The sequence below is a fragment of the Apaloderma vittatum genome, unplaced genomic scaffold (assembly GCF_000703405.1).
Source record: "Apaloderma vittatum isolate BGI_N311 unplaced genomic scaffold, ASM70340v1 scaffold42359, whole genome shotgun sequence".
NCBI classification, from domain to species: Eukaryota; Metazoa; Chordata; class Aves; order Trogoniformes; family Trogonidae; genus Apaloderma; species Apaloderma vittatum.
Window position 1 is genome coordinate 5457 of NW_009735448.1, and position 10926 is coordinate 16382.

The 10926-nt window shown below is 51.8% G+C and overlaps 2 protein-coding genes across 2 annotated transcripts in view; one reads left to right on the forward strand and one right to left on the reverse strand.

Moving 5' to 3' along the window:
- Nucleotides 1–8917, forward strand: part of CCDC78 (coiled-coil domain containing 78) — a gene marked incomplete at its 5' end in the record, with an annotated part of 11886 nt that extends 2969 nt beyond the window's left edge. The window contains 10 exon segments of the mRNA XM_009876572.1: nt 1111–1278; nt 1362–1412; nt 2022–2128; nt 2777–2855; nt 3329–3454; nt 4468–4679; nt 5333–5504; nt 7833–7895; nt 8452–8552; nt 8809–8917. Of these exon segments, the coding sequence (XP_009874874.1) occupies nt 1111–1278; nt 1362–1412; nt 2022–2128; nt 2777–2855; nt 3329–3454; nt 4468–4679; nt 5333–5504; nt 7833–7895; nt 8452–8552; nt 8809–8917 (1188 nt within the window).
- A 923-nt stretch (nt 8918–9840) lies between these two features.
- FAM173A (family with sequence similarity 173, member A) overlaps nt 9841–10926 on the reverse strand; it is a gene marked incomplete at its 5' end in the record, with an annotated part of 1450 nt that continues 364 nt past the window's right edge. The window contains 2 exons of the mRNA XM_009876573.1: nt 9841–10062; nt 10653–10703. Of these exons, the coding sequence (XP_009874875.1) occupies nt 9841–10062; nt 10653–10703 (273 nt within the window). The remainder of the gene's footprint in view (nt 10063–10652; nt 10704–10926) is intronic.

The following is a 10926-nucleotide window of genomic DNA, read 5'->3' on the forward strand; positions in this document are numbered from 1 at the left end:
GGAACCCGAATGCCTGTGAATCGGTTCCAGGCTGGGGTTTTCCCTGGAGCCAGGCTAGGCTCAGGAGCACAGGGGACGATGGCAAACCTGGGACTGCCTCTTTCTTGCCCCGAGCTGGTGCTTCTCGCGTTTGTGTGACCCCCTCGGATCAAATTGTCAGGGCTGACAGCTGCAGATGGATCGTTTTCGGTTGGAGAACAAGCAGCCTGTCTCTACGTAGCTGTCAGTTTTCACAGCTGTATATCTCACCTCTTTGTCAGCCTCTTTTCTCCTCTCCTCTCTCCCTCAGCCCACCCTGTGCTATCTTTTGATAAGCTATTCTCTCCACGGATGACTCAGATGACCTCTGCCTCCCATCCTCCCGATTCACTGCCATGGTAACAATTACTCAAGCTTGTCCCCAGTCATAAACCCCATCAAAGCTTTGTTATCTACATAGAAACCCTCCCGTGAGACATGAATTCCCCCAGTGTTCCTTCCAGATCACCTGTAACGGAGCCTTTCTCATTCAGATCCTCTTTATCTTTGGGAAATGTGTCACTTCGCACCAGCGCTGCTTTGAATCTCTTCGCTGCCTACACGGTGCTGTGGGCTGGCTGCTGCTGGAAGGATGAGCTCAAACAAAACTGGAATTAGCTGGGTGGCATCAGCCTAGATGGATGGAGGCTTGGCCCTTCTCTTGCTTTATGGAGGCCAGCACTGTTCGAAACCATTGTACAGGGGAAGCCCTGCCTGAAGTGTTGGGAAGCTGTGTGGGGGGTGCAGAGTTCAAAGGAGGAGGGAGACTGGGGGTCAGGACAGAGCAGCGGGGGCAGAACTGTGCCCTGTGGCACCAGGATCTGCGTCTGAACAAGAGGGCAAGATGGGCAGAGGGAGTAAGATTACATGTGAATAATTCCTGCACCTGCCGATGACACCCTGCGTTTCCACGAGAATTAGAAAATCACTGATATTTTGGACATGTGAGAGAGAACTAAAAATAAAATTTGCTTTCAGGAGGGCATGCGAGTGCCTGCCTTGGCTGCACAGCGGCTACATGTTGAGCAGACAGAGTGCAGAGCTGGAAAGGCAGCATTTCAGAAGCTCTTTCCTTCTTTTTTGACCTGGCAGATCATGAAGAATGAAGAGCTCAGCCTAAAGCTGCTCAACCTGACCAATACCAGGGGCACCCTTCCCTGCACAGAGAGCAAGCGCTCCATTGCCATGGCCCATGAATCCTCTGTCAAGCCGGAAAGAGCGAGAGCAACGGTGCGCCATCTCTCTGGTCGAAAAGTGAAGGTGAGGACCTCCCTGCCCTGTCGCCAGCACCCTAGAGAGGAGGGATCTAACAGGCACCTTCTTCTGTCTCTCACTAAAACCAGGCAGAAGATGTAGTTGCCTCTGAACACGAGCGGGAAAAGCTGGAGGGAAACGTGAGTGTGTGGCAGTCTGGTGCTAGATCCTTGGGGAAGCAGAGGGGGAATTTATTCCTACTGGCTGGCACCTCCTGGTGCTAACTTGTATTTTGTGGATGAGCTGATGTCTTGATTTATTTAAAAAAAATAAAGCTGTGCAGTTGAAAAATGACTAAAATAACTCCAAATCTTGTGCATGCAAAACCTGAGGGCAGCTGTGTGTTCCTCATTCAGTGTCCCTGGGTGAACAGCAGCAGGAGTTTAAAAGCCAAGAAGTGCAGAAGACGCTTACTTATTTTCTTCTTGACGATACTTGAGGAAGACAGGGGGGATAAAGCACATGAAACTTGCCCCAGCTTGGGCTCCACCACCAGCTCCAGCTGGGAATCTGACTCTTGGCATGAAAATTTCCCTTGGGAGAGCGACACATGCCCTGTCTCCAGATCAGACAGTGCTTGTGGTGTGCTACAGACCACTGGTTGCTCCCAGTTAAACCTGTCCTGTCCCCAGTATGTCACTGCTCAGCTGGACTTGTGCTCAGCTGGAGCCTCCCCTTGCTTCTTCCTCATCCACAAATCCCTCTCTTAGCTCAGCCCTGTCTCATCTTCCTCTCTATTTGTCCCTCAGTTGCTTGGAAACCAGGATCACATAAAAGCAGAGCTGGAAAAAATGAAGAAAACCTATGATTCGCAGCAGCAGAAGCTGGAAGAAAGAGTTTAAGGGCATGTTGTTCTGTTTGACTGAGCATTTAGGAGGCTCACTGCAGCTGAATTTGATTCTTGGGAGCAGGAGAGGAGGCAGCCTGCTTTTGGCGGGGTACAGGGAGGGAAATGATTTACCCTTCGAAGAATTGAGGCCTGGAAGTAAAAACTGGTGTTTTCAAGGTTCTTAAGGGGGGTAGCTGCCTGCTTCAAAGCTCATGGCATTTTAGGTACCCAACTGGCGTAACACGCCTTTGAAAACCCACCTTCTGTGGGCAGATGCAGCAACTGTGTGTCAGTCCAAGGTGAATTCAGCCCTAGCCCTCACCGCCACAGTGGTTCTTCCACTGACGGGCTGGGATGGGGTCAGTGTCCCAGCAAAAGCTGCAAGAAGCCGCTTAGGGAAATGGTTTAGTGATGTTAGGGCTATGACAAAGTTGGTTCCAATTGAAACTGTTCCATGATTCTAAGCGAGGATGCTGCAGAACTAGACCCTCTGACCAGGGAGGACGTTTGCCTTCGGTTGCAAGAGCTCTGTGGCACCCATCTGGGGGCTGGCAGCTGCTGCTGCCAAGAGATTCCTGTCATCCTGTAGCAATTTCCTTCTCAAAGCTTGCTGTGTTGGACTGACAGAGAAGTTTGAGGGTTTAAAATAAACATGCATTCTTCTCATGCACCCAGGATTGCGATGGAGAAGGAGCTGCAGGAGGCCAAGGGAGCGATCGGGGACGCCCAGCACAAGCTGGTGGAGCAGTCAGCGGTAAGGGCAGGCTTTCTTCCATGACTGCCTCTGCTCATCCCACTTCTCCTGGGCACCATGCACTTCTCCTGGAGCTAGCAGGAGGTGGATGTCTTATACAGAGGCACTCCAACATGTCAGAGTGGGTCACAGCAAGGCGCTCCTCCCCGCGCTGTTTCCTTCTCGAGGGGTGTGCTGCACATGGTGGAAGGTGCTGCTTGCCATGGACAGTGGGAGGAATTTTGTTTGCTGATATTTAGAAAAAGTTGGTGAAACCACTGGGGCAGGGTGTGGGGAATTGCAAGTGACCAAATGTAGTAGGGGAATAGAGCCTATCAACATTTCCAGTGAAACGTCTCGTGAAAATCCAAAACCTTCCCAGCTCTAGGGAAGCTGAACACCTGGAAATGAAGTTCCCCATCTCTAAGGAGCTTCTTAGTGTCCCTTGCTTGGCTGGAGGATGAGTGCAGCAGCGAGATGTTTGCTGTGCCTAGGTGCTGCTCACATCCCAGAGCCAGCTCCAAGAGGTGGAGGTGGAGAACTCCCGGCTGCAGCTCCGGCTGAAGGAGCTGAACGAGGAATATCGCTCCAGGCTCACACAGTACATCAAGGATGTGGCGGTGGGTAACCCCAGCTCCAGGGGCTGTCCCAGCCTGGGGAGGTCTCTCTGTGCTGGCTGTCTGCTTCTTGCAGGCTGCTGCTGTGTCCCCTCCTTGCTGGGCTGTGGAGCGGAGCAGGCAGTGGGGAGCGGGGAGCCGTGCTTGCAGCTGGAAGGGGGCTCTGTGCCCTTGGGGTGGAGATGCCGGTCCCACTCCTCACTCAGCTTCTCTGTGCAGCCACACAAAATGGTCTGTGAGTTGCTGCTGGGACTTTTCTTGGTGAGATTACTTGGACTGAAAGATCCTCTTATTTACTGTGGCTGCTTTCCAGCTGGCTTATAATCTCCATTGCCTCGACAGCTTTTCTTGCCACTGCTGGCTGCATTGCTGCCTCTGTGGTAACCCTGCTGCTGTCCCTGCAGGCAGCTCTGCCAGCCTCCCTGGTCAGCTACAGAGCCCAGGACCTGCTCTGAAAACAAGCCTCTTCAGTGTAGGGTAGGGCTAGCAGAACATGGTGAGGACTTGGCGCAAGGTGGGCATTTCAGGCAGGTTCAGGCATGGGTACATGATTATATGGAGCACTGGGACTGGGAAGAAATCTCTTTCAGCTCTCCTAGGTAGCAGTAAGCAGGTTTTGGCAAGAGCTTCTCTGCTGGGAGAAGGCTGGTACCAAAGAATGAGGTGTGGTGATGGATCAGGAGACTAAGCAAAAGAATTTTTGCTTTTAAGAACAGTTTAGCTTCCAACACAGCAATGTTGAAGCATCTCTTAGCTAGCAGAGAGCGCAGGGCATGGGACTAGAAACAGTAACTCCCGACACCATCTCGTGTTACTGATACAGTAAGGATGCCTTCTCTGTCCTGAAGGGCCATGATGGAAGTTAATTAGTCTTTCCTGCTCTTCAAAAATGGAAGAAATGCCCCGTTCTCTGTACTGTTAGCACAAATATGCCTGGACCTTCTCTTTTGGGAAATGCGTTACGTGCCTTAAGGAACAAATTGATCACCTTGATTTCTTTCCCTCTATGTTTAAAGGACTACATGGACAGCAAATCCAGCAGCATTGCAGGTCCTAGCAAAGCCCCAGCTGGTCATGCTGCCATGAAACGCTTCGTGGACAGCATGCTGAAGGATATCAGAGCTTCCTACAGGTCTCGGGAAGAGCAGCTAGCTACAGCAGCACGCAGCTACAAGAAGCGGATGAAGAACTTGGTCAAGAAGCACGAGAACCTGCTGATTGCTTACGGGTAGGGCTAAGCCAGGGCCTGGGCTACCCTCCGCATCTTCAACTTATTGCTAAGGACCAAGTGCAAATGCCCTGCAGCACCCAGAGCCCTGACCAAGAGGGAGGCAAACAGGGCTCGCAGGTGGAACAGGGGATCCAGGGTGCAGGTTTATTTCCCTGCTCTCAACGAGCCAGGAGCAAGGTGTCTCCAGCTGCACGTCCAGGTGCTCTTGCAACCCTGGAAATGCTTTGCTCATGTATTTCTGCTGCGTAAAAAATTTTAGATGAGAGAGATTGATTCCACATTGGATGATGTGGAAATGCAGAGGTACCGCAAATAACTCCTGCCTCCCATCCTGTCCCTGCAGTGCTCTCAGCTCTGCTCTGCAGCTCTCTCAGCAGCTTGAGCTGTGGGAAGCAGCAGAAATTCTTGTGGCATAAAAGCCACAAATAGCTCTAGGACAGGCTCCCTTCAGAAACACTTTTGGGAATATTGTGCATACTGCTGGGCTCTCCCGCTTATCCTTTGCAGGTGGACTGGCTCTTGGTGGCCGGAAGCCAGCAGGTCGCAAGCGAATGGTACCTCCACCAGCAGCAGAAGTGCTCGGTGTTGTTACCTAACCAAAGCTACTAGGGACTGAACTATCTTTCAACAACCCTTCTGGCATGTTACAGGCTCCAGCGAGAGCAGATCCGGTCCTTGGGCAGCAACACTGCAGATTGTGGCCCTGCTGAGCTCCACTTTTCCATCACAGACCCGGAGCTGCTGACCAACACAACCCGGGAGCTAAACCGGCTGCGGGAGGATAAAGCAAAGCTGGAGCTGCAGCTATGTGAATTGCAGAAGGTGCTGGCTGGGCTGCTGGCTTTCTGCAGCAGCAAAACTGGGCAGGAGGTGGTGGGGAGAGTCTCCTGAGCGATAGATTCAGCCCTTTCCTTAGGCATTCCCTGTGGCACAGGCAGGGGTAGTCCTTGCTTGCCTTCTTGTTTTGGGAAGAGATGGGATGTCTGAGCAGTCCCCTTGTGGCTTCAACTCTGCTGTGTAGGGGGTGAGTTCCAGTTACATCCGGGAGGCTTGGGAAGCCCCATAAATTGGGGTCACTGAGCTCTGGGAGGGCTGAGGACTAGCAGATGTTATGGGAGAGCTGCCAGGCCAGCAGGCTCACTCACTCCTAAAATGAGAGGTAAGGGAGGGTAGGATGGGGCTTTCTGCTTTTGAATGCCGTTGCCTCGGCAGGACTGCCTAAGTGAGCAGGAGACCACAGTCAGAAACGCACCACTCAGCTCTGTGTCCTCCCTCGGGTTCTGCCTGGACAGAGATGTGTCTCTTGATTTGCACGAGATGCATTTATTTAAAAATTCAGAGGATGGGAAACTTAAACCTTCAGACTGCGTGGCACATCACTTCTTTACCAGGGCACTGGTGGCTGTTAGGGGTGCTCAGAGGTGTTGCACTGCTTTGAAGCGGCAGGGTCTGGGGTGAGATTGCAATGGTTTAATGCTTACAGGAATACTGTTCTTCCTTTGCCTTCAGAAAAAAACGAAAGAAACCTCTGCCTCTCCACTGTCTCCTGAGCAGTAAGTGCTGTTCATTTCTCGGGTTATTTCTAATTCTGAATTCTCCTTGCTATGTGGCTTGAGGAGGCTTTTCTGCTGTGCTTGGAGACAGTAACAAACAGGGAGAAAGTGAGCGGATAGGGACTCATCTGAGAAGAAAAGCCAGCTGTTGTCTCCATGCAGCATTTCCTGTGGTGAAATGACTTGGTCATTTGGGCCTTGGTCCAAGACAGTACTTAAGCACACATTTGATTTAATCATGGTTTTAGTCCCACTGATCATTTTGGAAGCTGAAGTTAAGCACACACGTGAGTGCTTCAGTGGCTCTCAACTTGAGAAAGGCAAGTGAAACCCCACCCATTTGGGATGGTCTTGCTTCTCCTCCCTCCCAATGAGGAAGCTGAACGGGAACACTTACGTGGCCCCGTACCTCCTCAGCTTCCCGACTTGCCCTTTACTTGCTCATTTTTGATGGTTCTCCTGTCCATGCTCTGTTAGGCTCTTGAAACTCTATCAGCAATAGCTGGCAGAGGTGGAACAAAGTGTAGAAGTCTGCGCTGGGTTTTTTGAGCCTTGTAAAATGTGGTAGCCTTAAAAACATGTCAAGTATTTCATTAACTGGATGCCAGCACTGAAGAGTCGGTCAGTGGCCTGAGCCACTGGGCTCTGGAGGAGCGTCTCAGAGAAAAAACTTGAGCTCTGCCATGTTTTCCACACTGAAAAGTAGTAGTAGTCCTTGAGCAGATCCATTAATTTTGGCAAAGTCACCACAAAAGCAAGGCACAGAAGGACCAGAACCTAAATTTTAGTCATGCTACGTGTTGTTAAGGTGGGGTTTTTAGCCGCCAAGAGAATACACACTCCAAATGCTTTGTTTTCTGTGTGCTGATGGGTTTATCCATGCTGCTACCTTGCTCCTCTAGCTAGAGGCACGAAGCTTGGTGTTACCACAGCCCTTCAGCTATAATTCCTGATCCTCCTCGGCTGAGTGGCTTCCCTGTTTGTTGTTCTCTTCGCATTTGCTCCCATGGAATCTCAGGCATCATTTCCTGAGCGCCCCAGCCAGGAGGCTGCAGCCACCAGAGGGAACTCTGGCAGTCGCAGAACACAACGCATACCTCCCTTCGCACAACTCAAATTCCCCCAGCATCAGATGTGTGACCTGTATTTTGCTTATTCAGGCTGGGATAGAATAAGAAGAACTTTCCCACGGCTGGGCTGCGCAGACAGCTCACCTATCACCCTCAGTGACCAGAACGGGTGGGTTTGTGCTCCCAAACATGAAAAGCCCCAGCGTTTGGCATTGATCACTGTTTCCATCAAATTCGATGTCGGGGTAAGGACTCTTTCTGCACGGAGTCTTCTGATGTACAAACGCTGATGTGAACTTGGAACAAACCCAGCCAGCGCAGTGGGGAATCCCAGGTTGGCAGAAGGGCTGTCTCTCGTGCCCGGGCACAAGGGACAGCACCATGTGAAGTTTGGGGCGTTGGGAGAGAAAAGGTTCAGGGCACTGGGGGTTTATGGTTGGGCAGCCATGAGTTCCACCCAGCTGCATGACCTGCAGACAGGCTGAACCCTTGGGCATGATGAAAATCTGCTTTTCTCTCCTAGGCAGGTGAATGAGGAGGGCTGGGCAGAGGTCAGGAAGCAGATCCTGGAGTTCGCACACACCACTCAGGTAAAGGCCAGGAACAGCCCACCTGCATAAAAGCTTATTGCTTACCCACATGTCAAAGATGTGCTGCCCTGGGGACAACACAAGACAATGTGCAGAAAACAAATGTTAGGGTTTGTTTTTTTTATCTGAAAGGGAAGGTCACTTCCCTTTGTGACAAATTACTGGTGGAAAGGTGTGAAAGCCATGTCAGAAATCTAGCCACCACTCTGCCAGTTTTTCTGTGAAGCTTCTGGGGGAGGTAAATCGTGGCTTGGTAGGCAGGGGCTACTGCCCAGCCTGGGATGGCCCTGGGCCCCGTGTCTGTGCTCTGGTCAGGGAATCCTGGCTGGTCTGCCTGCCTGATGCGCTAGAGTGGTGATGTCTGACAAAAGCTGTATTGCTGTCACCACGCACCTTTACCCAAATGCATCAGTTTTCGGTTATTTCCGTAGCCTAAGGCTAAACGGTGCAGGAGCCGAGTGATGGGGAAGCAGTCTGTCTCGCAAAGAAGCACTGAGCGACTTCGCTCCCATCTCACAGAGCTCTCTGTTCTCTCCATGTTTCTTTGCCCTTCCAGGAGGATCTGGAGCAGGAGAGAAGCCAGCTGCTGACTCGAGCAATCATGGCAGAAGAGCAGGTGTCAGAGCTGCAGGAATACATAGAGAAGCACCTCGCAAGGTGAGACGGTAGGATTCCCCCTTCGCACGGCCTCTGGTTCATGCTCCAAGTTTATCTCCCAGGCTAATTGCTGGCGACATCGCTGCACCCACCACGCTGTTGGCGCCTCACCTTGCCACTGCCTCCCCCCAGCATGGGGCTCTCTATTAACTAACGCTGGCACGCAGCAAACATGACGCACATCAAAACGTATCGCTCGAGATTGTGACTATGTTTGTGTACGTGTGATTGCAAAGGTGCTGCTTCCCCCTCGCAGATACAAGCAGGAGATCCTCCAGCTGAGGAAGGATCATGTGCTCAGTGCTGGGGCGGCTGATGCTCCTTCACTGCCCAGAGCCCCAAGGACCGTCAGCCGCAAACTGTAGTTCTCCACCACAGCTCGGAGGAGCAGCACGATGGTAGGAAAGAGCAGGATTTCAAAGGAAGGAACTTTCTGACGTGTGGACTGGCCGAGGCAAGTATCCCTCCTTGGCTGAGAGCTGGGAAGCACAGCCAGAGAAACCACGTGGGTGTTCTCAGTCTCAAATTCACGGTACTAAAATGAGACAAGACAACTGTGTCTCGTCTATCCTCTGACCCTTCAGCTGCAGGAATTCTGCTGTTCCCCAAGCACATCACGCTTCAGGACATGGGGTCAGGTTCCCAGGCAGCTTATTACTGTGGGGCTGCAGGGGACAGGTTCCCGAGCTAACTCTGCTCCTGTCTTTACTCCCCTCTCCGCTTCTCAGAGGTAAGGCCAGAGCTGGTTCAAGCTAGACTGTGGGCTAGGAGTTTAGACAAAGGGGATGAGCTGCTCTTTTACGGTGAGAAAAGCTTCTTTTTCCTCTGTGTTCGAGTGGAAAAGGGAATGTTATATAAGGTGAGCAGGGCCAAACCAATCCTTCAGCAAGAGCTGATCTGGACGAACTCCCTCCTGAGCTGCTTTCAAAGGGACAGCAGAGCAAAGCCCGAGAACGGGAGCAGCGGCTGCTCTGGCTCCTGGAGCACCCCACAGCTCAAAGGCAAAGCAAAAGGATGAAAGGAAAAACTGACCAAATGTTTATTTTGAAAAACGTAACTAGAAATAAAGTAGGAAATGTACAGCAAGAGGCACTGGAGGTTTAGCCCTTAAATCCTGCAATAATTCCAGGATTTCTAGGTCTGACTTTCCCCTCCCTTGTTTCCTCAAACTGCCCGCTCTGTGGAAAACCAAAGAGGCTGCCATCCTGCAAGCCCTTGGAAAAAGGCTGGCTGAGCAGCCTTCGCTGCTGCCCTGAGTTGAGCCCAAGGGCTGGAAAGACTCTCACCCCTACCACTGCTGACCCTTAATGCCAGGTTTAATGAGGCTGCTGTTAGACTGGGCTTCACTCTGCGCTGCTCGCCGCACCTCCTTCATGTCATAGGCCCAGACTTGCTCCAGCCCCTGCCCGAGGGTGCTGGTGGGGGTCCAGGAGGGGAAGGGGAAGCGTCCGGCCACCACCCGGGCTTCGTCAGGGAGTTCTGCAAGGAGCTTGGTGGCTAGGGGAGGTTTCTGGGAAGAGAGAAACAGCCAAGGCCAAACACCCTTAGGAAACAGTCATGTGGTGGCAGTGCCACCAAGAACCACAGGGCAGCTTCTTGGTTCGGTGGGTGTCAAGCAGGCAACATCAACCAAAGACCCTTCCAAAACACAGGGCTGGTACTAGCCCTGTGCACGGCTGGGACCAGCACCAAGTAACAAACGACAGGACAAGCGGAAGTGACCTCAAGTGGCTCCACAGGAGGTTTAGATTGGATATTTTAAAAAATTTCTTCACAGAAAGGTTTGTCAAGCACTGGAACTGGCTGCCCAGGGCAGTAGTGGAGTCACCATCCCTGGAGGGATTTAAAAGCCGTGTAGCTGTGTTGCTCAGGGACATGGGGCAGTGGTGGGCCTGGCAGTGCTGGGTTAATGGTTGGACTCGACGATCTTAAGGGTCTTTTCCAACCGAAATGATTCTATAAATGTGAGTAGTGCTGAGCACCAAACTGCTCGCTCGCAGCAATGCCCACTTGGCCTTAATTTTTAATGTTTTTTTTTTTCTAAGAAAAGGCTCCTTCAAGCTTGCTCAGAACAAGTCATGGTGCAAGGGACTGACTTACCACGCTGGGGGCCAGGAACACGATGACGTTGTGGCAATCAGAAAGATTCACCTTAAAACAGAAGGAAAAGGGGAATGAAAGAAGCAACAGGCAGAGAGGGAACGGTGGAGGTGTTCAAGTGGCTGAATGCCTGCCTCGAGCACCATCCCACAACCACGTTCCCTGCTGGGTTTTCTCTGCTCGGGCTGCGGGTACCTAATGCCAGTTCTAGCAGCACAACTCGGAAAGCTGCCATGTGTTAGCGGCAGGGAAAAAACCTTCTCCGCAGTGCGCT